General features: G+C 39.9%; 1 protein-coding gene across 2 annotated transcripts in view; it reads left to right on the top strand.

Moving 5' to 3' along the window:
* Positions 1 to 27,296, top strand: part of CNTNAP5 (contactin associated protein family member 5) — an 825,196-nt gene that overhangs the window by 533,815 nt on the left and 264,085 nt on the right. For both annotated transcript variants that reach the window (XM_082690270.1, XM_082690269.1), the window contains exon 13: positions 23,882 to 24,082. In XM_082690270.1, the coding sequence (XP_082546396.1) occupies positions 23,882 to 24,082 (201 nt within the window). The remainder of the gene's footprint in view (positions 1 to 23,881; positions 24,083 to 27,296) is intronic.

The following is a 27,296-nucleotide window of genomic DNA, read 5'->3' as shown; positions in this document are numbered from 1 at the left end:
AGAGAGATCACAAGTAGGCAGGGCAGCAGGCAGAGAGAGAGGACAAAGCAGGCTCCCCACTAAGCAGAGAGCCTGATGTGGGGCTTGATCCCTGAACCCTGAGAACATGACCTGAGCCAAAGGCAGAGGCTTAACCCACTGAGCCACCCAGGTGCCCGTATTTCTAAATATATATTTTAAAATCATGAATTTAATAGATAAGCATAGACTTGCCCTTATGTCATTAAAATATATTTTGAGATCAAATATATACATTAAATCGGCCTTAAATTATTAAACTCTTCAAAATAATGTAAACACATTGACAAGGAGGGTATAATTGATTCATAGGTCTCATTTACGTGGCGCTTCCTGCCTCTTTAAAAAGACTACCCTTCAGGCTTATGTATGATATTTTGTCCAGGAATGGCTAAAGAGGAATGCTTACGTGTATTTAAATTTGCTATTTTGTTGATGTGATACTGAAAGAATGGGGAGCTTGGAATCTTGTCCTGGACTTCATAGGCTTGGTCATGCATGACTGGGGATTTCTTTTACATATGCTGTTTTGGTTACATGTAGTTGTGGAGCATCGGTTTTGCTTTTGATTTGTTTTTGTTTTTCTAGAAGAACTATAAAAACAAAAACAAACCTTCTGTACAGGCTAAATTTCATAATTCTCATATTTAACTGACACCCATTTTAATACATAAACATCATGATGATCAAACACATATTTTTGTATTTATAATTGTTACTTGTTCTTAAATAGGAGTGACTTGTGACACCAGTGTAGGTATAACAAAGTGACCCAGGGAAGAGAGAGAAGGAGGGAGAGAGGGAATGGACAATCGGAACTGAGGGAACAGAACAGTGTGCAGTGGGGTGGGAGAGTGACTTGTTCTGTGTTTAACTCCAGTTACTGAAAACACAAAGTTGCTGTTCTCTGCACTTTTGAGCAACATCACTGGGGTAATCACACAGAGAGTGTAAATGGCACCAAACGGCAGGGGACCTGGATTCTCTCTCTGCACCTTGTGCCAGTCAGCTGAGTGCCCCTTGCCTAGTTGCACATAAATAAGACCTGGGATCCTAAAATAAGGACCTGGGGCCAGGTGGTCTCACAGGCCTTCCTCATTTAGCATTCCTTTAGAGATCATTTGAGATTTGACAGAAAAGGGGATGTTTCTCCTAATAAATCTACACACACCTGCAAATAGGTATCATGAGGGTAAAGGACAGGTTTTTAGATCAGAAAACACTAAATTTGAATCACAACTGCATCTGTCTTCTCAATGTGCCCTGGGGGGACACATTCTTTTATTCTAGGTGGCACCTTATTCCTCCCTGGGGATTTATGCCTGTGCATCTTACTTAGCACCGGGTGATCTTGGGAAGATGAGCTCTCCACATATTCACAAAGCAATGGCCCCATTCACTGGAAAGCAGTGTGATCTCTGCATGGGGACAATATGTCAATTTATGGAAGTAACCTAAGGGGGGTAATTAGGCTTATTTATAAAGTGGACCGAATCTGAACCTCTACACATTTTGACCGTGTGCCTGTTGTTCTGAGTTGGTTTACCACAGCACTAGCGGGTAGGAGAGAGGGAAAACCCACTGTGGAGTGTTGAATGAAATTATGGATGAGGAAGATAAAAAGTTTCTGCAGGAGTGCAGAGTTGGCCTACTTCTAACATCTCTATATATGATTTACTATTCCATTCAGCCCAATATAAGTTTACACATTTCAGGCACTTTGCAGACTGCGAAGGATACAAAATAGCATCTGCATTAGTTTCTCCAGGCTGCTATAACAAATTGAGTGACATAAAAATACCTAGAAGTATATGTGTCACCGTTCTGGAGGCTGGAAGTCCAACATCGAGGTGCCACAGGGACACACACTACCTGTGTACCCTGTAGCGGGGAATTCTCCCTTGCCTTTTCTGGCTTCTGCTGGCTTGCCTAACCTAGGGCATTCCTAGGCCTTAGCAGCAGCACTTCAGTGACTGCCTCCCCAGATTGTCACCCTGCTTCCATATGAAAGAGTCACACTTAGCCTTCTCCTTTCATGTGTCTGTTTCTTCTCTTCTTGTAAGGATATCAGTCATATTGGATTATGATCCACCCTAATGGAGTATGATTTCATCTTAAATTGATTACATTTGCAAGGAACCTATTGCCAACTAAAGTCATGTTCACAGGTGTCAAGGGTTAGTACTTCCACACATCTTTTTGGACAGAATTCAATCCATAAGTGTATCATTTCAGTCTCCTTCAGAAGTTAATCATGGAGAAGCAACAACAGCAATTATAAGGATCACGACAGGGTATGTACAGTGTTCTGGGAGTCCACTGGAGGGACAACTAATCCAGCCTCCTGCACAGTGGAAGGGCTTTTGATCTAAGATCTAGGTGGGGAGTAGGAGTTGCCCAGAAAAAAGGGCAAAGGAGAGCACTTTCAGGAAGAGCAAATGAATGTCAGGAACAAATTCCAAAGGTCCCCTAAGCCTGCGTATTTATGGGGACCAACAAACTCACCAAGATGAGTTGCGAGTTTAGAACACTGAGAAACTCATCAAGCTGAATAAGTAGAAAAGGATTACATTTTCTTGAGTAGGGTCGAGCAAAAGCTGTTGAAGGTCCAATCCGAACTATAGTTTCAAAGCAAGGAAATCTACTAAGTCAATTCTGGGGAAAAGAAGGAATGTTTTATCATGGACACTTGTTGAACATGCAGACTAGTTAACTGTCTCTGAATGAAAGATGAACCACTTTCTGAGCACCAGTCAGAAGATGCCATCGTCATATCATGCATAGGCTTTAACACTGTTCTCTTATCTTGAGGACAGCAGACCACTTATAGGCCTTGCTCAAATTAGAGATTGTTTACAAAAGTGTGTGCCTACAACAGGAAATTATGGGAAGAGGACTACAGAGAAGAGCTAGTAACAGAGGGGTTGTTCCCACCATCATGCGCATAAAGGTGAAGGGAGGGAGTGTTACCAGAGTGAGAAGGAGGGCAGCATGTGGAGAAGCCATGCCTTGTGAGAACTATGACCTCCTGTAGGGGAATAGCCAACTAGGCGCTTGGGGAATGCTCCATCTCTCCTTGTTCCTTCCAGTCTCTTCCCTGTTTCTTCACTGAGCAAACCCAGCTAGAATTCAGAAGGCAAGAGCAATTGTTTATATAATGTTTCTCATCAGTCTTCCTGGGCACAGAGAAGGCAGCAGGCAGATGGAGAGTGCATTGGTTGGGGGCAAATGGAAGATATCAGTGTTAGCCTGTTTAAAGAACTGTGCAAAAAAGTCTGGGGGAAAAAATGATTAGAATTCATCAAGGAGCAAGGATGGTGGTGAGGCAGAAGCTTTCAGTGAAATCCCCAAAGCATGCAAATATATGAAGCATGGATTTGTTCAATAGATTCCAAACTGAAGCAGAAATACATCCCTTTGCAGGTTATATGGGAGTGAGGTTAAGAAGAATGCAAGAGGGGTGCTTGAGTGGCTTAGTCAGCTGAATATCCGACTTGATATCAGCTCAGGTATTGATCTAATGCACCTTACATTGATCTCAGAGTCATGGGATCAAGCTACACAATTGGTTCCAAGCTCAGAATGGGGTCTGCTTGGTATTGCCCCTCCCCCTCTCCCTCTGCCCTTCCTCCCACTTTATCTCTCACTCTCAAATAAATAAAATTTTTAAAAAAAGATGAAAGTGAGAAACACAAGCTGAACAAAAGACAAAGAAAGCTAACAAACTAAAAGTTGGTAAGTCAATCAGTTGGTGAATAACCGAGGGACACAGAGACCACTAAGGGAAACCATGGCATGGCATACTAAAACACAATGTTTTGGTAAAGGGCACACCTGGGCCCTGTGCCACTAGTTGGTTGTAAAAATCTCCTAGACTGGGTGTGGATAATTTTAGCAATGATGTGACGTTTGTGGTCATCCTTAGCTATGTCAATACAATTGGGCTAGTAGGGGAGAGTGCATTTAAGACAACAAGAAATCCAGGAGGACTCAGCATTAGGTTCCTGGAAGAAAATTCAAGTTGGGCTTGCAGAGTGAGTTGGAGGCTATAAGGAAGTGAGGGAGTTCCAGGCACTGTGATCAATATAAAGGAGAAGATAGGAATAGAGAAAGACCAGGGCACAGAAAGTAGTTGAAATTAGTGAAACCTTGAGGAATCTGTGCAGGAAATTGGGGTTTAAAATAGGAGAATGAGTCTTTTCAGGTATTTCCTGCTTCCCTCAGTACAGTGGTTAATTTTATGTTTCAATAAAACATATCATGGCTGGACCATGATACCCAGATATTTGGTCAAAATTATCACTATTTCAGTGAGGGTGTTTTTTTGGTTGTTGATGTTTTGTTTTGTTTTTGGATGAGATTAACATTTAAATCAGTGAACTGTGAGTAAAGCAAATTACCCTCCAAAACATGGATGGGCTCAACTGATAAATTCAAGGGCTTGGTAGAAAAGAGCCTGATCTCTACCAAGCAGAAAGAAATTCTGCCAGCAGATAGCCTTTAGACTCCAACTACAGCTCTTTGCCGAGTCTCCTGCTTTCTGGTTTACCCTGCAGGCATTGGACTTAAAAACCCTCCATGATCTTGTGACCCAATTTCTTGAAACTGATCAGTTGATTGATTGAGAAACAGAAGATAGACTTAGATAGATATAGGTCTGGGTAGATAATTACACTCACATCCCGTTGGCTCTTTTTCTCTAGACAGCTGGGCCTAATAAATTTGGAGTACCTGTAGTTTAGGTATTCCTGTTCGGTGCTCTCCTCTCCTCTCTGTGTACTTCTGCCGTGACACCAATCATACTTCACTGTAACCCACTAGTGTTTACTTGTGTGTTCCCATGGATCTTTGAGCTCCTTAATGGAAAATGAGGGACAGGATGTGATGAATCCTGAATCTGCTTTATGTATGCTCCAATGAGTTCAGTGTAAATGGAACGCTGAAAAATCCCAGCCAAATTAAAGATTAATTAATACCTTTCCCCTTTTTTTCTTCCCAATCTTGCTAATTTATCTTAGATTAATCCCATTAAATCAAGAGCAGTTTGGAACTGTGGCTACTGCCTCAACATCTGATTTAACTGGGTTTGAGACATTTCCACTACATGCTATGTCTTCCACAAATCCAAGAGTGCAAGTGCCCACATGTTCCCCATAGCCTTTAAGAGTTCCCATTAATGGCCTTCCCCAAATCCCTTCTTTTCCTCAAACACAGGAATGACCAGTGGGAATACCACATGTTTTGGATTCACATTGGAATTCAGATTCTAGTACTAGCACATTCCAGCTACGTGACCTTGGACAGGTCATTTAGCATTTCCGGATCAGGGTTTCCTTATCAGTGAAATGAAGAAGTGAAGATGTTAAAAATAGCTGCCTTTACAATTAATGTGAGGGTTAGAATATATATGCAAACTTCCCAGCCCCCAAGAGCAAATGGTCATGAAATTGGGTAACCAAACACCCTGATTTGATTATTAATTATGTCCTCATTCTCTCTCACTGCTTGTCCTAGTATAGAAGATAACTGTGTAATCAACCTAGCTGTGAAATATAGTTGTCTCCTTTTGCCAGAAATAAAGTCTGTGCTCCTTCTGCAGGTGCCGTGAGATTTCCAAGGTTCTAGGAGCCTCAAGGGAGCATTTGTGAGGGGAAACTTCTAGTATTGATAAAGCAGAATTAAAAAATGGGGCATTCTGACAAGATATTCCTTAGAACTTGACATTTAAGCTCACTTTACACAGTCTCCATTTTGCCATTTTTAATGTTAACAGTTCATCTTGTCACCATGTTCAAAGATGTTTCCCAGCCTTACAGTGTTTTTCCTCTGTACAGAAGAATTTCATATTGGTATGCAAAACTGTTTGTTTAGAAGCACTAAAAAAAATACATTTATTTTCTCTCTTGATGGATACCAACCCAATTTTGTGTATCTAGACTATACAGCTATCATCAGGCATTTCAAGGAGTTTACAAGGAATGTTTCGTCAAATTTCTAAAGTAAAACTTGTTTTTCATTCTCAAACAGCTCATAATCCATTTGCAAACCACCTTACAAGTCCCCGTATCTTATCACTCTTGTTATTATGATGCTCTGTTTGTCCCTTCTTTGGCAGTAGGCTCTGTTTTCATTAAAACTCATCAAAGCATGCATAATGGAGTAGGTAGAGAAGCTGCAATTGAAGTCTCTCTAATATTCCTGCACATAATTGTGCAGTGTGATTGCAGGTAATAGATTATTATCCAGACTATTGATGGAAAGAAAGAAACGTGTCCATTCAGTTGGCTCTAACAGCCTTGCTTTCAAAGTTAAAACAATGTTTGTGAGTTTACAGTTTGTGTATGGGCTGCACAAGGGTCTGTCAGTGTATGAGTTATCCATGACATCATGACATTGCATGGAACCAACTTATAGCACATTTATCTCTCCTTGAGTTTCTTAGTATGCTGTTAATTTTTGGCAGCTGTATTTTATACCAAGGAGAAGAAGAATTCAGTTGTTGCTGTTTTGCACATCTGTAATAAAGTTCCATCCTCGTACCTCTTATTGGCATCCCCCTGCTGGCTTCTAGCCCAAACACTGCACTTCCCAACACACACACACACACACACACACACACACACGACATAGGCACACATACACAGCACAAAAAGGAAGAATTAACCTCCCTGCCAAAGTCTTCTGCAAGAGCAGTTGAGGCTCAAATTCTTAAGCTTGCCTTTAATCATATGTTAGATAGTCATCATTGCAGAGGAATGGTTGCCAAATCTTGTCATTTGATTATGGACTACATACTGTTGTGCTGGATATCTTCTGGGTACTGGGTTAATTCGAGACACATAGACACATCACTCTAAAGTGTGCCTGGGTGGCTGGCTCAGTGGGTTAAAGCCTCTGCCTCCAGCTCAGGTCATGATCCCAGGGTTCTGGGATCGAGCTCCGCATTGGGCTCTCTGCTCAGCGGGGAGCCTGCCTCCTCCACTCTCTCTGCCTGCTTCTCTGCCTACTTGTGATCTCTGTCTGTCAAGTAAATAAATAAAATCTTTAAAAAAAAAAAAAGACACATTGCTGGGAAGTACCTGGAATTATTTTTACTTTGCAAATATGTTAATAAGGTTAATAAGTTACAGAAATGGGATTCCAATTACAGCCATCAAACCTAAAGCTGTTCCTTTGTCAGGTGTGTTCTGTCTTACCAGAGGATACTAAAGCCAAAGAAGCACTCTTTCCTCTCTTATTTAAATCAGTATGCCTTGCTGGTCTGCTTGGGCCAGCCACTGATGAGGCACTGAGAATGTAAAAATGATTAAGATATGGTCCCCCCAAGTCTACAGTGTTTATAATCCCTTGTCCTTGTTGTACAAAACAAAACAAAACAACAACACCCGAGTCCTCAGCCTTCCCCACTCTGATTCATGTTCCTCCTACAGGTAGAGAGGTCTTTTGAAAATACAGGTCTAGGGGCGCCTGGGTGGCTCAGTTGGTTGAGCGACTGCCTTCAGCTCAGGTCACAATCCTGGAGTCCCGCATCGGGCTCCCTGCTCAGTAGGGAGTCTGTTTCTCCTGCTGACTTTTCTCCACTCATGCTCTTTCTCTTTCTCTCATTCTCTCTCTCTCAAATAAATAAATAAATAAATAAATAAATCTTTAAAAAAAGAAAAGAAAAGAAAATACAGGTCTAACTGTGCCTTTCCCCAAACCCTTTTTCTACCTGTGCAAATTCCAGGCTCCTTAATCATGGCTCACAATTTTGAAAGTCATGGTTATGAGGGTAAGTGAGTTCATATGCATTAATTAAAAGTCTTAGAACAATTCCTGGTATTTATTACATCCTTCAAATTATTATAATTAATATCTATTATAATTATTGTCTTGGGACCATGCGCAAGGCCCTTAATCTTTGTATCTCAGTTCCTTTGTCTGTATATGAAGGGTGATGATAACAGAATTTATGATTGGTATGTACGCAATTAAATGAGCTAACATTTTAAAGAATGTCAGAGAGTGACTGACACAAAGTGGATAGTGTAGGAACCATAGGCCTTTCCCCTTTTCTTCATTTCCCTTCCCTAGGAAACATGTCCACTGTGTCTCTAGACATTAGGCTCAGCTCATCCTGGGAGGGAGCCCACAAGCTGTGTCGCCGTTCCTGGGTAACACAAGCACCATTTCCTGCTTGAAACTCACTCATGGGTGACGTATGTGCTGTGGCTCACTAGCAGTTTAATCAGTTGGACTAATACTTATATTGTTGCTTATGTTTCAGAGGGACAATTTGCTCTCCAGAAATTGTTTTCCATTTTAGGCTGAAGATGAATGGCAATTCAACAAGTTAGAGGAAGGAAGCCTTTTGTTTGAAGTATCTGTTTCCCTGTTTGATAGCTTATGCTATCCATCCACCAAGGTGTGGTGACCTCATAGGGCTTCCAGCAGACTGGTCTCTTAGGTGGAGCCAGGGAGCAGATCTGCTTGTGTTGAATGCATGAGTGTTAAAGTGGTCTCTCTGGGCTAGTAGCAGACGGCATAATCTCCTGCTAAATTGGGCCATTAAATAAAACTACTAAGTCATAAAGCTGTAGCATTACCCTGAAATTAAAGCATTGTCACCTTTGAATTGCCAAGAATTTTAACAGGCACTTAGAGAAATTCCTTTCACACACCCGTTTAGCACGGCCATCCGACAACATGGATGAGAACAGAAGGCTCAGGACAAAAGATGAGAGAGTGATTGCAATGTGATTTTCGTTCATTCATTTGCTTATTCACTCATTCACACACACACACCCTCCACTAATGCAATCACTGATTTCTTGAATTTCTTTATTCATCTCTCATTTATTTACTCATTAATTTTCTCATGTATTTACTTCCACATTTATTTTTCATGTGTGCAGTTATTTATACATTATTCGCTCGTTCTTTAAGTCAGTTAGTCATTCAGATATTCAGTTGGTCATTCAGAAATTAAACCATTCACATAAACTTTTGGGAACTGACTGACTTAAGGTCCAAGGTTACAAAATGCATGTCTGTCCTTGTCCTCAAGATCTCACAGTTGGAAGAGGGAGACAGATATTGTAAACAGATTATTTACATATGGTGCAAAAAATAAAATAGAAGCCAGTAGATGGTACAGAAATAGCACAAGGAAGGCAGTGGTTGAATCAAGGGTCCAAGGACACGGTGATGGTGGTTGGAGATGTCCTTGAAGAGCTGCTCTCTGCTGGGTTTTGTAGTAGAAACAGCTAACATTTAATTGAGCATCTACTGATACAAGGCACCACACTAGGCACTTTACTTTCATGATGTCATTCAGTTTTCTTGGCAATCATGTGAAGAAGATACCATTCTTTCCATTTAATAGGGCAGGACACTGAAATTTTGAGGGGCTGAATCACTTGTCGTGGGTCTTACAAGTTGACGTTATCTTGGCCAAAAGTTGGAACTAGCTCTGCAGTTCTTATCACTGGGTCCCTAGGATAGGTGACACAAGCAAATAAAGACTCGTGTGTCCAAACAGAACCTTTCTCTGGCTTCCCCTGGCCTGTTCTGCCCTCAGCCATTGGCCAATATCACAGTGGAAAATTCCTCAAGGAAGTGACCACGATGGAATGAGGTCTCTATAATATCTACCACCTCCCTGATTATCACTTTCCTCATCTTTAAAATGGGGATCATCATACATACCCTTCAAAGTTTTCTAAATATTAGATGAGAATTATATAAAGCAAATGTTTTTATATTTTATTTCCCCAAAGAATGACCTGGGATAAAGATTTAAAATTATATTTTCTAGGATATCCCCAGCCATGGTAATTCAGTAGGTTTAGAATGGTGATCAGAAGTAGCATTTTTATAAGCACCTAAAGATATCAGACTTTGGGAAATATCCCCATAAAGTGATTAGAATAATGCTTAACTCTTAAAAAATCCCCATGCTTATTTATTCCCACTTCTTAAGAGGGGGCTCGTCAGTGACTAAAAGACTTGAGCACAGAGCCTATCCTGATCTTTCCTGGTAGACCTTTCGCAACACATTTTCATTGTGGATACCTAGCAAAACCCATCTTTTAGTGCTGTGGGGAAAAGGGCCCAGTCTGATCAACCAGTATTTATTGATACTGCTTTGTGCTCAGTGCTATACAAGCTACTGTAAATCATTAACCTTTATGCCTAAGGGTCTCGTATTTAATTTCCAGCTCGTAAAGCACTTTTATCTAGGTCATTCTATTTAAGGTCATGTAATCATCTTGTAGATTTGACAGCCATGGCACATTAACTTCTAAGAAACTCAATTTCCTCATCTGTATAATAGGGATGATCAGTTACTCTTACATCAATGTGATGATGTGTAGATTAAATAAAATTAAATGCGTGACACGCTTAATAAACTCAATCCAAGATGTGGCATTCTTGAAGAGCTTTTGAAATAGAGGCCATCATCAGCAAGTACCATCATCATGGGAGGTTCTAGATGCTGAAAGAATTTAGAGACAGAAATGATTAAGAAAGCCTTCATAGGAGACGTAGTACTTAGGTTTGATCTTGAAAGGTAGGTGTGCCAAGGGGGTGCAGAAAGGAAGAAAGGGAGAAAAATATCAATCTTTTTGAACTCAGGAGGGTCATGGATATGGAGATGCAATGAGCAGGTGCCTATGGACCCTTGGCCTTCTCTAAGGACTCCTGGCTCACCTGTGGATTCTGATGCAGTGCTACCATTAGGCTGGACAATTTCCTTGTCTGGAAGAGTAAAATAGCAAGTGGGAGTCAAACATGCTTCCTATAAAGTTTGCTTGCTCTTGTTCACTTTTCCTCTGAGCCCAGGATTCTAGGGAAAGATGATGAATCAAAGTCAATCTAGACATTCCACACTTGATCTTAGCCAAAGGGTTGAGAAGCGAGTCCACGGGGAGGGGGAAAAAAAAAAGAGGCAAGATGTGCTAGAGCTTCGGATTCCCTTCTCTTCAGAGTAGGGAAATCAGAGGAGACATTCCCTAGGGCCCTTTTTCCTATTACTCAAGTCAAGGATGCACCCATCAGCCCTGTGTTCTCAGTATGCAAGTGTTTAAGTATGTTATATGTATTTTCAGGGAGAAGTTGGTAAGAGACATTGACTGGTTAGACTGTCCATTGAGACAATTTCCACATGGAGTTAAGAGTGCCAGCTCTGAGAATTCTGTCCAACCCTCAAGCCTTGTTCCCAGTTCTGTTCTTCTGGAATACCTATTCCTCACCAACTTCTTTAGACCAAGCTCTCATCCCTTTCTCTTATGAAGCTTTTTGCCTGTCATAATTCTTATGACTCCTCCTTCAATTCATGTACTAGACAAACATGTGCCAAATGTGTCATGGTCATTAAGAGCATGGACTTGGTTTGAATCCAAACACTAGTGCTTCTTAATTTTATCAAGTCAGGTGATGTAGTTGAGTTATTTGGCTCCCCTATTTCTCAGTTTCCTCTTCTGTAATGAATAACAGAAATTATTTTTAAGGTGTTATGAGGCTTATATGAGATGACTGATGTAACCTGTAATAAAAAAATGCCTGGCATTGTATACCTAATACATGATAGTTATTATTATTTATTTTTACCACCATAGCCCCCAAAACCTTGACTCTGGTTTCTGGGAATGAAGTAAAGCAAGTAACTAATAACTTTTATGAGTGTACAGCACCCTATATACTGAAAGCACTCCCTAAAACTAATTCAACATTATTAATAAATATGCACTTGAAAATGGATATGCTACCATGTGTGAATGGTTTAATTTGAAACTTACTTCTGATAATTCTTGGCTAATTAGTCCTTAGCCATGTGTGTGTTGGTATAGGGCACACACACATGAATTTGTCAGAGCATAGTAGAATAGCTTTGAGCACTTACCAAAGATGAAGTACTGTGCTAAGCGTTATTTTTTCCCCTAAAGCTTTTATTCAAAAATATTCAAACTTACAGAAAAGTTGAAAGGACACTAATACCAGCATCCATACACTTTTCACCTAGCTTCCCCAAACATTAAAATTTTGCCGCATTTGCACATTCGTGCCACTCTCATCTCTGTGTGTGTCTCTCTCTCTCCTATCTCCCCTATCCCCCTTCCTTCTGGTGTAAAAGCTTTTTTTTTTCCCTGAACTTTTTGAAAATAAGTTGTAGACATACTGATAATTTAAACCTAAAGACCTTCTGTTCATATCTTTAAGAACAGAGATATTATCCTACATATAACCATAACACCAAAGCCATGCATAAGAATGTAAACATGAATTCAATCAGAAATCTCCAATATATGGTCTGTCTTAGTCCCTACTGTGTCTTTTGTAGCAGCATCTGTTTTTTTATGTCTATTCAGGATTCAAGGAGTGCCCACATGTTGGATTTGATGGCCATATCCTTTAGTCTGTTTTAACTAGAAAATCCCTGCCCCCAACCCATCACTTTCATATGGTTTTCATTACTAACTTTTTTAAAGAGTACCAGCCAGTTGTTAAGCAAAATGTTCCATATTTCTTTAGACTTTTTTGTTAATTTCTTTATTGTTGGAATACTTTGGCAGAAAACCTCATGGGTGATGTTTGTCTTCTTCAGTGTATGCCACTAGGAGGCACATGATGTTATTGGGGAGGTTCAACCCCATTGCTGGCTAAAACACTTGTGCCAGTTCTCTGTATGGTAAATGTGATTTATAATCAGTGAGTTGCCTGTGGGGTTATATGCAGACGCTGTGTGAATACCCAGTTCCCCAACATTTCCTCCCAGTCTGGGAATGACCCCGACCCATATGCTATTACACTGGAATTTGTAAAATGTTGTTTTACTAATCCTATAATTCCTTCTGCATTTTCAGCTGTCATTCTGCATTCTTCTCTACAGAAGAGCTTTTTTTTCCCCCCAAAAAAGCTTTTTATTCCTTGCCCTGTCTAACCTCTCTTGTGTTGCTCTAGACTCATAAGTTACTTAATTTTAAAATGTTACTATTATCATTATATTTTTTTTGGTATTCAAGTTGCTCCAAATATAGCTAGTCATGGTCCCACTAATTCTGCTTCTATGTCTTTCTTACCTGTCTCCATTAATCTTGGAGTACTTCCTTGTTTTCTAGCACCAGATGTTACCTTGAATTTGCCTTGCTTACATCTAAACTCAGCTGTTTTCCCAAAGAAGCAAAAGACACATTTTGTAGTAAATGGTATTTGGAAATTGGGATCTAGGTTTTAGGTTTGCTTATTACTTCTAGTTCATTGCAGTGGACAGAACTTGAAAATGTGTGTGTGTGTGTGCACGTGTTTACACATATGCTTAAATTATTTCTTATGGTTATTTCTATTGTTAATGGAACATTGTTGGATTTTTCCTCATCATTCTCTTTTCCATATATCTCTCTCTTCTCTCAGAGTAACAAACTGTCTCAACAATACCAATATATTTACTCATTTGTTCTACCTGATAATATGCACAAAATAGTTTCAGAGTCACATCAACTATATCACTACCAATAACAAAGTAAAGCATAACATTTACTGAATTTTAACTTCAGTTCTTAGATTATATTCTACCAAGGTGTATGGCTAGACAGAATACCTCATTAAAAAGTCACTTGAATTAATATTTCCTTATTTGCCATTTTAAAAATCTATTTAATATACAGTTAGGCTTTTTGTTTCTGCTTAATATTCAGTTTTAGGGGCACCTGGGTGGCTCAGTTGGTTAAGCATCCGACTCTTGGTTTTGGCTCAAGTCATGATCCTGACAGCAAGCCCTGCGGAGGGCACACTTTGTGCTGAGTGGGGAGTCTGCTTGGGATTCTCTTTCTCCGCCTCTCCCCCAACTAATGCAGCCTCTCTCTCATTCTCTAAAATAAATAAAACTTTAGAAAATTATTCCAATTTAGTGTTTGTCTCTTTTTATCCTTTTCATTTAATTATATATTTCATTAATGACTTTGCAGAATATTTACATGTTACAAAACCTAAATATAGATATTATATATGCTTCTATTTGTATACTTACATAATATATACTTTTATATTTATATTATATATAATATGGTTGACCAAAGATGTCTTACACTCTCTCTGGCATTCACCCTCTTCTTACCCATCTTCTCTTGGTTATTGGTTTTATTGGTTTACCCTTCCTGTGCGTGTTTTTTATTGCTTCTGTATTCGTGCATACAATGTAGCAGAGTCTTTTTTACCTTAATGACTTGATCTTGTCATTTACAGTACTTTGTGGAACACATTATAAATCCGTTTAGAAAGGTCTTGTGTGGTCCTTATTATGTATGCATAGTATTTCATTGTGCCAATTAACTATGCTTTGTTCATTCAGAAACCTCTTGGTGGATATTTGATTTTTTCCCTTTTTTTAGATATATGTATTTGAAAGAGAGAAAAAGAAAGTGAGCATGGGAGGGGAGGGGCAGAGGAAGAAAGAGAGGAAGAGGGAGAGTTCCAGTCAGACTCTGCACGGATTGTGGAGCCCAAAACAGGGTTTGATCTCATGACGGCAAGATCCTGACCCCAGCCAAACCCAAAAGTTGGATGCCAAACCAACTGAGCCACCCCAGGCCCCCCTGAATTTCTTCTTCAATATGCTGCTTTTGCAATAGATATTCTGGGCTACAGAGCAGAGTTTTAAGTGCATATCTAAACATACTTTCCCATCCTTTATCACTTTCCTGTTGATTTCAGGAGATCTCACTAGAATCAGTGAAATCCTGGCAATCTGTTGGATGTTTAGTTTCATGGTAAGTGAATGCCCACTCTGGGTCAAGTGTTCAGCATACAAAGATTTACAGGATTGTCTTTTGCTTTGTAGAGCTTATGGTTTAACGGGGAGATTGAAGTAAACAAGTTGTTATCATGGTTCTTGAGCAAGACCAGAGCTGGATGTTGGGGGAGTTAGAAGACGCTTCCCACTGCAGAAGACACTGGTGCTCTGGCAATATCATCCATACTGTGATGAGCTCCAAAGCAGAGATGTCTGCTGAAAGAAAGATGAATCATTCCATGCTCCTCTTTGAGTGTCTTTTTATCAATCACTTCTAAAACCAGAATATAAGATCTGTGAAATGAAATGTTAGGCAGTCAGAGATTTATTGTGGCCTTGTCTTTCTTTGTGTCCTTGTAAAAGGAGATATAAATGTTTCCCTTGGATAGTCCTTCTCCGGATTATGGAAAGACCTTTACAGTCAGCTCTCTCCCATCTAGACCCCTGAAATCGATCTTGGCTACTTTAGCTCTTCTTAACAAAGGAATGGAAACTACTTATTCTGTACTTGTGTCCCAGATAATGAACTATCCTGTCTCAATATTTATCTCATTTAATACACATGATTAAGTGTGAGGTAGAGATCACATCTTGCTTGTATTTTGAGAAAACAGAGGTTCAGAGAGGTTGAAGAGCGTGTTCAGCATCACTCATCTAGGAAGTCCTAGATGTAGGAACTAGGTTTAGATCTGTATGAGTCCCAGCTTTTTCGTCAGAATGTACCAAAACAGTACCTGCTACAAAGGTACTCCTAAAGACTTCATAAATACTCCTAACAGCAACCAAACCCTGACCACAAACCCCATAGCCCTGTTCCCTTTAGTGATTTTGGTGTGGAGTCCCCTTTCTTCCCTCCTCTGCCCAGAAGGCAGGCACACCTGGCTTGTTCACACCTACCCTTAAGCCCCACAGTGTTTGGGTCTGGGTTTCCATGTGAACTTCTCTCCCAGAACCACCCGAGAATGCCCTGAGCTCCGGGTCCAGAGTGTCATTTAACCTTATACACTTCGTCATAACTTCCCAGCTAACATAATGTTCTGCACACTCCACACATCTAATACATTCTCCTTGAATAAGCCAATGAATAACAAACCATCAAGTATGGTACAATGTGCGTGGAGTCTGGTCTAAACCTCCTGCCACCCTCCACCCCCGCCCGACCATAAAACAGATTTCCCAGGTCTCTGTGATCATACCACCTATTTTAAAGCAAGGCAAGAGAAAAATAACCCCCAAAAAGGTACATAAAAAGTAAAGGCTCCAGCGAAGTAGGAGAATAAATCACAGTCAAGTATGTTGTCTGGAAATCATAAAGCGTGGCCCGCGCAGGCAGGTGGAGGAGCAGTAATGGCCAGAAGCAGGCCCCAGCACCCGCGCGCCCCTTGAGCTGCGGTGTCTGCGTTCCAGCTAATGCATCGCGCAGGGCCCCTAGCAGGGACCATAAACCGGTAATGCGCTCCCCCCCAGCAGCAGAAGGCCAGAGCTGAAAGCGGCCGCATCTGCAGTGGTTTGTTTTAGCGCCGCACAGATGGATTCTAGCACAGGCTGCTGATGGATGCACCTGGGAGGAAAACAGCTCCTGTGAGAATTTGAAGCCCTTTAAAGGGGTTGGAAATTGTTTTACACCAATTGTCCCACTTCCCTTTGCCGGCTGAGGAGAACGTGGCATTGACCCCCTCAGCACAGGTTCCCATAACTGTTTCTGTTAATGAAATGATCCTTCCCTATGCTCCCTGAGTGGCTACATCAGCGGGGCTGATGGCAGTGGACTTTGATTTTCTTTCCGGTACCCAGACTGTGTGCTCAACATTCCCGTGTGTTTTATTTCATTCTCACATCATCATTGCACAGTGGATTAAACCCAGTTTATAGGTGAGAAAACTGAGGCTTGGGGAGGTGAAATGTCTCTGCAAGTATTCAGCAATGTGAGCTGGTAGTGTCCACTGAGCCTGCAGATCCTGGTGCACTCACTTTTCTTCCTTGCATCTGCCTCCCTTAACCAGAGAAGTCCTTGCCAACCTGATATTTACTCAGCAGTCATTGCCTGTGATTTAAGTGGAGAGATAAGGTACAAACATATGAAAAATTAAATAACTATCAATGCAAAATGACAGGAGATGTCACTAGGCTGTACATACGTAGATGGCAAATGAGTGGTACAGGCAGTGGTTTGAGAATTATTTAAGCTGTCTTTACCCTTGGCACAGAAAATTCACTTTGTCAACATAGATAACTGTACCAGAAGTGACCCCAGGGACCTTAATATAGACTTGCTTTATTACAATAGGATCGTAAGTGAATTGGCACACTTTTCAAAGGACTATAAGCAGCTCCCCACAGTGATTTAAGTTCAATTAAGCTGGGTATTGACAATCTGTAGACTTCCCTTCCTCCCACGCTTTGTGATAGAAAAATTTCACATTTTCTTTTGGCCCTTGCAAAGAGATAGATATGTGTGTAGAATGAGGTCTTATTAATCAGAGTTATTTCTTGTCTTGCTCTCCTTTTTTACTTTCCTTTTATTTGTTCTTTCTTCTGAGTGGTGATCTCCATGGTAACAAATAGAATAGCTTATATCATCTATAATTACTGCTATTATTAATAATAATAATGATCATCATCATAATAATAGCAATCAGATAAAATGAGAGAAAAAATTTTGAAAGAAAATTAAATTGTGGCTCTGTGTGTAAACAGTTTACAGTTTCTGAAATGAGAGCAAGAGAAACCAGAGGCCACATAGAAACGCAGAATGAGGGTCCATAGAGGGCTTTCTGGGGTGATAACTGGAAAAGATTTTACAACAGAGATGAAGATACAGAAAGTTCTAGAGTTACTACTGTGCTAGCACTTTGTGCAACCTCTTTTTCTTTTCTTTTGTTTTGATATTGCTGGTGATCATATTAAATGTGTGTATGTGTGTGTGTGTGTGTGTGTGTGTGTGTGTTGATCTTATAATGAAACTTCCTTTTACATTTGGATCACTACACATGCATAGAAGAGCTGCTTTGACAATACTAGAAGAAATAACCTAGAAGAAAACAAACAGTGGTGATTAACTAATCTTGTCACTTGACAATGATTTCCTGAAGTCCTAGAAAGTGCTCGATGGCAGCCTAAGCTCTGGAGGTCTGAGGATGAAAGACTTTTGTAGACCTGTCCATTCTCAAGGAAAACATTGTGGTCTTTCCTGGGCAAGCTCCTATAACATCCATTCCCAACCCTGCCCCCACCAGGTCTCTGGGGCAGTCTCTCTTACTTTTACTTATTAATTTTTTAGTTTTATTTATTTATTTGAGAGAGAGAGAGTGCATAAGCAGGGTGAGGGGGCAAAGGGAGAAGAAGCAGGCTCTCCACTGAGCAGGAACCTTGAAGTGGGGCTTGATCCTGGGACCCTGGGATCATGGTATGAGCTGAAGACAGATGCCCAACTGACTGAGACACCCAGGCACCCCAAACCTTACTTACTTTTAATCTCAAGAGTACTTATGATAGCCTGAGATACTTGTCATTCTTCTGTACACAATTTTCCCCCCAAACAATGGCAAGCTTTTAGAGAGTTAAGCAGTACATCATCCTTCTGGGCAGGTATCCCTGTGGCTGGCTCAGTAGTAACTGGGCACATATTTGAACATAAGAATGAAGGATATACTTCATATTCTGGGAGATCTCTTAGCTTTATGGGAAGATGGATTTCAAACCTAAATTCACAATGTAGTGTAAGAAATGCTTTGGTTGCCTCTGTAAAATACATTGTTATGTCTGTGAAATGATGCTTTAGAATTTTATCGCATATGCTTCTTGATGTCCATGGCCTGTATAATGTATAATGGTAGCAAATAGCAGGTGAGGGTCTTTGTAATGTTTTGCCAGTACATCAAGCATCCTTAAACAACATCCCTCCATTTCTTCAAAGTTCTAGTAATTAAAACAGCACAGTACTTCCATAAAAAAAAAATAGACATATACACCAACAGAACAGAATGAGGAACCCAGAATTACACTCCCATAGGTGCATTCAGTTAGTATTTGAAAAGGGAGCTAGGACCATTCATTGGGAAAGGATAGTATCTTCAACAAATGGTGCTGGAAAAACAGGATAGTCACATGCCAAAAAAAAAAAAAATAAATAAAAAGCCGTATTTATACTACTCACAAAAATTAACTCTAAATAAATTAAAAATTTAAACATAAGACCTGATACCATAAAAATCCTAAAAAATATAAGGAAGTTGCTCCTTGACATTGGTCTTGGCAACAATTTTATGACACCAAAAGTACAAACACAAAGAATAAAAATCAACAAGTGGGACTACATCAAACACAACAAAGCAAGCCATCAAAAAAATAAAAATGGAACCTATGAAATGGAAGAAAATATTTGCAAACTATGTATCAGACTGAAAAACAAATACATAATTACTGTTACTTTAAACTAAGATCTTTAGTGAATTGAGTAAATCCTGCTGCCAGTTCAAAAGTCTCCAAATGTAGTTTTTCCACAAACAGAGAATTTGTCTTGGATAATTTAATACATATATTCCTTTGAACAAGTTAGAAAGATGGGGCTATGCTTCTCATCATTGGACTGAATGGCAATACACAGTAAGAAATAATAAAGAATGACCTGAGTAGCAAAAAAGTAATAGCAGAAGCAGTGTTTTTCTAGGTTTCTGGGATCATGAGGACTAACCAACATATTTAATTGACAAGATTTCAGTAAGTGAAAGGGATACAAATAAATATAGAGACACATGAAAAATTCCAAAGTGAAAAGATAATTGAAAAAGAAGGTAATAACTAATTAGACACAGTAACAGCTATGTTACAAGAAATTGCGGCCCCTCCCACTTGTTAACTTCATTTGCTGGATGAGCTCCCCACCCTCAATTCTCTAAGAAACAAAGTTGGGGTCCTCAGTCTCATGTTATAGAAAAGTTTTAATGCATAGATTATTTATTTATTTATTTATTTACATGTCAGAAAGCCTATTATATGTCCATGTGAAACATGGTGCTGAATCATTGTATTATCATGGATAATAAGATTGATATTAATATACCATTTTCCAAAGTGGAAATTTCAGAAGTTAATGACTTGCCCAAATCCTCACTGGTGACATGTAGCAGAACAGTTTCCAAAGGCAGGCAGGTCTCTAAAGCCAGGTTTTCTCATAGCACCTTGAAGCACTAAAAGCACCTCCAGAGATGAGAATATATGCCCTGTAGTAGAAGGTCCGATCTGGGGGCAGACCAGCAGAAGGTGGTGCTTGGAGCCTGGAGGGTTTTATGATGTTCTCCTAATCATAGCATTTAGATAATCTACTCCTCCACCCCTGAGTGTAACTGGACTTTCTTAGGTTAAAGGCAAATCTCCAAAGGTTTCCTTGTGTGAGGAGAGTTCAGGTTCATAGAACTTCACAAAGAGTCCATTTCCTGTTCCAGGTCTCTTGAAACTGGTGTGTTTTCCTCATGGATCTGCAGAGAAATGGTCAGCTTCAGTGTGTCTCTACCCACTTCTTGAAATGACTCATGTGTCTTCCTTTATATTCTGGGAAAGATTTCTGTTAACAAAAACTATAGTTCTCACTATAGTTATATAGAGGCCATCTCCTCCTTGAAGTTATTGTTAAAAATAGCAGCATTTGATATCTGCAGGATCTTTGGGACAGAGATGATATACCTTTTGTATAATAAGCATATACAGATTACTGTGGAATGTTTAATAATTCAGTTAATAATGGGCTTTCTCACACAAACCCCCTCACTTAATCTTTACAACTCTCCTGTAGAGCTTGTATCATTTCTGCTTTCTAGATACTGCTGGAAGTAATTAGAGAAGTAATGATTTGACCAAGGCTGCTTGAGGTGGCACAGAAATCCAGATCTTCACACTGCAGAGCCCAGTCTGTGTCCGTAAATATCCATGCACCCATTGACTTAATTGACTATCTTTAACATTTAGCTTCATGGGTTCAATTTCAGTTAAAGTACGTATACATTCATGAGTGGATTCCCACCAACATCTACCTAAAAGACTGTTCAAAATGAGTATTACTTGTTTGAAAATCCTTAGAGCTAAACTTCACATACACATTCCCTAGCTAAAACCCCATGTCCCTATCTTAGACCAGACATCAAGAGCATCAGGCACCAAAGCCAACTTACATGAGTGGCATCGACCTCTAGTCTTTTTATATTTTGTCAGAGTGCAGAACTTAATCTGTGCCTGCTATCACTGAAACTGTGAGAAGGGAAAAAAAAAAAAAAAAAAGAAATAGTATCCAATTACCTCCTTCTTTCCAATCTTTCTTCTGCTATCTCCCAAGAGGAAAAAATAGTCTGAGGACAAAGGGCATCTTTGAAAGGAAAGCCAGCTAAGAGGCCTAGGTTTCATGTAATCATCTCTCCTCTTGTTACTCATACTGTGTTTTTAGGGCTTGTGAATCATGGAGAGCACTTCAGAGCTCTTAATTGTTCCTTTGTATCTTCTGTATATTTGCATATATCAAAAAGTGCCAATACTTTAGTTGTTAGAACTTCCATTCACCCTCAGATTCCAGAAGGCAGGGCTGGCAACATTAGTGGCTTTAAAATGAAAGGTTGTCTCTCCTACACATTTTCCTATTCCATCTTGCTAAAGATAGAATATGATTCTGGCAATATGAGTCAGTGAGTAAATGAATAAGCAAATCAATGAATGAATGTATGAATAAGTAGATGAATGGATATATGGATATAAGAATCTGTGTGTATTTGTAAAGAAATCTAAATTCATATGATTTAATGATGCTATTTGGACCACTTCTGGCATCAGACTGGACACAATGCGACTGGGGACAAGTTTATTTTCTCTCTCTAAGGCTTCATATGTCTATACCACTATGTGTATATGTGTATGTCTGTGTCTTTATCTATAGCTATATCTGTTTATATGTGTGTGTATATGTATGCGTGTGTGTGTGGATACACATATATCTACATTGAATATATATGTGTGTGTGTGTGTGTATGTGTGTATATATATATCTCTCTCTCTACATTGACATCTACAATGGAGGATTGTTATCTGTACCAGATATAAGGTATATAAAATGACCTCACATGAAACAGTAACACAGCATCTATACATTAGACTGGATGGTTCTGTTTTTCTTCTACAGACCATGGGCATTTCAAAACTGTCACTCTTTATTTCTCTTTCTATGCTATTGTGTTATTAAATAATTACTTTTCTCTTATAATTTATCAGATTTTTTCTATATTTTGGAGTAACAGGTTAATTATTGCCAATTAGAATTTATGTCCTATTATTACTTTCAAAGTCAGAACTTTCAGTCTGATTCGTTTTTCAGACTTTATAGAAAATGTAATTCTGCCTCCATTAAACATTGTAGACATGGTTATCACTGGACTGGTTTTAGGAAATAGTCTGAAGATGAATCAGAATGCTTGAACAGTTTACTATTTTTGCTGCAAGAAATATTTCCTTTTCTGGAGTTGGAAAATTCTTTAGAGATAATGGAAACGAAGATTTCTTTCTCTCCTCTCTCTTTCTAATACAGTGAAACAGAAGTGCAAGCAATGATGTTACTTCTCCCAAGTAAGAGTTAGGGTAGAGAAAGTATTAAAACTGGGGATCTAGCTTGCCTGTACTTTTCCTTTTCACCTAAATCTGCCGACAGCTGTGATCCTGCTTCTTATTGGTACTAATTAATGATAGTTATTTTTAGTGCGGGCAGTCATCACTATGGTCTAATAGAAATGTGTTGGGTCATTTCTTTACTTCCTAGACCTTGGTTTCCTCCTTTATAAAGACTAGGAGGGTGGAGTAGGAGGGAAACCACATGATAGCTATGTTAAGTTATTTTTCAGCCCTGAGAATCTATGAAGAGTAATGGTGTTATTATGTGGGTAAGATTCTCGGATGACAAAAGCTTTTCGAGTCTTCCTATTTCCTCCTTTATTTGTGAGCATGTTCAGAATGAAATTCTATGTCCAATTGCAGTAAAGGCTTTAGTCTAGGTTATTAGTACAGAATGTCTGATAGAACTCAGACAGATCTATCTCTTAGTATAGAATGTCTGATAGATCTCAGCCTTGGAACTTCATCTGTTTGCTTGTTATTCCATAGAAACAGCCCTGCGGCCGGGACTGCCACCTTTTTCTTCTTCTTCTTTTATTTTTATAATAAAACTGAGCCCTAGAAAAGTGAAGGGGTTTGTCCAGGCTTCTTGTTGGCAGAGAGAGTTTTCAAATACACATCTCTCAAGCTGTAAAACTCTAATTTCTCTTCTCTCTCTTCGCCTTACATTCCTACCTGTAGCAGGTGAAGTGTGACCTCCAAACATGTCGTGAAGGTCCTCATCTCTGCATGTTATTTTATTGTAAACCTCTTAAAATAATTTTTTGGCAAAGAGAGGACGCATAAAGAATTAAAAAAAAAAAAAGAACTTCAGTTAAGTGCCTTGTATGTATAGTGTGGATCATACAATCTCATCATTGTTAATTAGGTGTATTTTACAGGTACTTTCTATACGGAGATCTTTCTGTGTACAGGAAACATTCGATGTGATACTTGTGTTTCTATGAGATAGTTATCTGTGCTAGTGTTTGTCTCATGGGGGAGTGTGTGTCAGGAGCTGGAAGCATGAGTTTTGCAGTCAGACACCCTGGTTTCCTGCTCTTGCTTGGTCACTTGCACAAGGGTAAGCTGCTCAACCCTGCTCATTCACTTTTCTTTCATTTCTAACATGGCATTTCTAACTTCTTCAGATTTAGGTAATGTCTGTTTAAAATGATATGATGGGAATTAAATGCTTAGCATAAAGTGTTCCACAAATTTAGTTCTTATAATTACTAACCCCCGTATTAACTCTGGGAGGAACTTTATGAGAAACAGAAAGTCTCTGTCATTTTTATCTGCGTAAGTGGAGCATTCAGGCGGATTGATTGCCCCATGTTCAGCCAAGCATCACATTGCTTATGAGATCCTCTTCCGGACCCTCCCTCCCCCGGCTTTATTGGGTTATATAAGCATGGTCCTCTTTTGACCTTCCCTTCTAATGTTTCCTTCCTTATGTTTTCTGGACAGAGGACAAGATTTGGACATCAGTGCAGCACAATAACACAGAGCTGACGCATGTGCGGGGTGCAGACCCTGAGAAGCCCTACACCATGGCTTTGGATTATGGTGGCAGCATGGAGCAGCTGGAAGCCATGATTGACAGCTCAGAGCACTGTGAGCAGGAGGTGGCCTACCATTGCAGAAGGTCCCGCCTGCTCAACACACCAGGTAAGGCTCAGCCCCTCTCCTCTGTGTGAACCATGCAGGATGACCACAGACAGGCCTGGAAAACATGGAATGTCAAGGAGGGGACGTCTGCAGTGACGGCTGTTCACTGCGCAGTTGAAAGAAATAAAATCAGGAAAAGACTGGGGATGGACTCATCCCCGCTCTGATTCCCAAGTGTGACCTAAGGGAAGGCTCTCATGGTAGCCTCTCAAGGTTCCATCCTTATCTTCAAGAAGAAAATGGTGACAACATGCATCCTTCAACAGTTGAGAGAATGAGAAGTTTCTTGAGCTCAACAGCCCTCGAAGAGACCATTGAATTGTGGTATGGAGGTGGGAAGGAATGTTTCTGGGAAAGGGACCAGCATATGAGAAAGCACAAAGGATCTCAGCATATTCGCAAAAGAACAGTGAGTTCCGTCCTGGGCAAGAGATGCAGAAGGAAGTGGTATCAGGCAAGGGGGCCAGCAGGGCAGGCAAGAACAGCCCTGTGTGTTTGTATTGCTCATGTTGCCTGGAGTGTGCACGCCTCAATGGAAATTACTCTTTTTAAATAGTCTGCTTTTAGAAAAATCAAAACAAGACAAAATGACAAACAAAGAAAACTTTACAACTGAAAGGGACTTTTGTAAAATGTCCAGAGGGCTTTGTCAAAGCTCATGGATGCCTCTGGGAGTCAGTCATTTTTGTGAATATCTTCATCATTTTTTTCTTGGCACTTGTGTATGCACACAGGCATACACACATGCACAAGCCGAGAATCATAAGGATATGGAATATCCAAGAATGGTGTCACAATCTGTTGCCTTAAGAAATTCACAATCCCATGCCTGAAGGTTAGGAATTTTGAAAGGCTTGAGAAGATAGACAGTGGAATGTTAACAAAGGAGAAGTGATAGAAGCCTAACTAAATATAACACTCTGGCTCACTGATCTAGAATCTTTAGGAAAGACGTTGTTACACATAAGTGAATTTTCCAGATAACTGTCACTTATCCCTTTAAGCACCAAAAATGTTTTCAAAGAATTTTTAACTATTTGAAATGAAAATCTTTCTCAAATGGATTACACGCTTCCCTGCCTTCTTAAACAGAGAGTTCTGAACATAAAATGTAACCTTTTCTTGATGACTCAGGATCATCATTGTGAAAATCAATTATTGTACTCTCCTTGGATTCAGCCGTGCTCACAGGGCTGATTAGATCTAGGCATCGGTTGCTGTCCCTCTTCCCGTGTTCTTAGACGGTGCTGCTTAAGAGGCTCAGTGTGTATACTTGCTGGTATTTCTCTCCATCTGGCTGTCAAGCCTGTACCTGTCACTCTTGGCACTATTCAGAGTACCTATGTCTGGATAAAACAACCTACCCTCTTTTCACTGTGTGGCTTTTAGTTTTCTAAGGATTGGGTATGATGGAATTTTAACAAAAATGGGATTCTGTTCATTCTGACCATGGATTTTGTTTAGTCTATGTCTTATTATGTGATAACAGTGGTAATACTATTGCCTTTGCACACTTTTCCCCCCCTTAAGTCTCCTGTCATGAATTCCCTGAGCATATTCAAGTAGAAGGGCATGGATCTGGGGCCAGACCCTACTGAGAGTGACTCTGCCTCTTACTGCCTATAGAAACTTGTGCAAGTTGTTAAATTTCCACTAGTAATTTCAACACCTAAGCAATTTACCCCAAATCCTCAATTAATAAGGTTGGTATGAGGAGTGCAGGAAAAATGTACTCTGTACTCCTTGTACTGTGCCTGGTACTCATTAGGTGTTCAACAAATACCAGGGTCTTATTTCTTTCCTCCTTCACAGCTTCCATCCCAGCAGGGAAGGTCTAAATTTGCACTGTAATGAGAAGCAAGCTCAAAGGAACAGTTTATTTCTACTTTAATGGTGTAAATAGAATAATTATAATAATTGTAACTCATGCGTGCAGATAATCTCACCACCCAGAGACACCAGTGTTGGATTTAGTTGTGCATCGTTCCAGACACTTTCCCATTTTGTGCACATTCACAAAAACACAGTAAAAACATATTGTCTATACATTGGGGTTGAGAATACTCATTAATCTTCTTTCCCCCATGCTTTATGAATCAAATGAGGTAGATGAAGGAAGATAATGGGCATGGGTACACAGTGCTCCTTTTTTTTTGCTGGGCTAGCTTACAGAACATGGTGTAGACCAGACACTGCAGTGTGGGGTATGGGACTGCAGACAGACAGCCCCACAGAGATGCGGGCCCAACCTCACATCCCTCAGTTCAGAGATGAGCACTGACTCATTTAGACTTACCTCACAGAAACAGGGACAGAGACAACTATGTGCACTACTGTAGGCATGTGAATCCCAGAGCCGTGGCCTAGTGTACTACCTTTGTTGAACTGCTATAACAGTGTGGAGGTCCTTCAAAAAAATGAAAATAGAGCTAACCTATGGCACAGAAATTGCATTAATGTATTTACCCCAACGATACTGATGTAGTGAAAAGAAGGGGCTCATGCACTCCAATGTTCATAGCAGCAATGTCCACAATAGCCAAAATTTGGAAGGAGCCAAGATGTCCATCAACAGAGAATGGATAAAGAACATATGGTCCACATATACAATGGAATATTACTCAGCCATCACAAAGGATGAATACCCAAATTTTACATCAACATGGATGGGACTCCATGGGATTATGCTGAGTGAAATCAGTCAAGCAGAGAAAGTCAATTATCATATGGCTTCACTTACTTATGGATCATACAGAAGAGCATAGAGGACATTAGGAGAAGGAAAGGAAAAATGAAGGGGGTGAAATTGGAGAGGGAACAAACCATGAAAGACTATGGACTCCAAGAAAAAAACTGAGTATTTTAGAAGGGAGGGGGTGTGGGGATGGGTTAGCCCCATGATGGGTATTAAGGAGGACATGTATTGTATGGAGCACTGGTGTTACAGGTGAACAATGAATCATGGAACACTACATCAAAAACTAATGATGTACTCTATGGTTAATAACATGACATAATAAAAATAAATAAATAAGCCTTGTTAAAAATATGACCGACTGATGGGCTTATAAAAACACAAATTTGTGTTTCATGGTTCCAGAGGCTGGAAGTCCAGGATCAGGGTGCCAGGATGTGTGGATCCTGGTGAAGGCCCTCTTCAGGTCACTGACAACTCATTTTTTGTTATATCCTCACATGCCAGAAAGAGAGTGAA

The sequence above is a fragment of the Mustela nivalis genome, assembly GCF_964662115.1.
Source record: "Mustela nivalis genome assembly, chromosome: 11".
In the NCBI taxonomy this organism is placed as follows: Eukaryota; Metazoa; Chordata; class Mammalia; order Carnivora; family Mustelidae; genus Mustela; species Mustela nivalis.
Note: the sequence above shows the minus strand (reverse complement) of the source record. Positions and strands in the feature narration are given on the sequence as shown.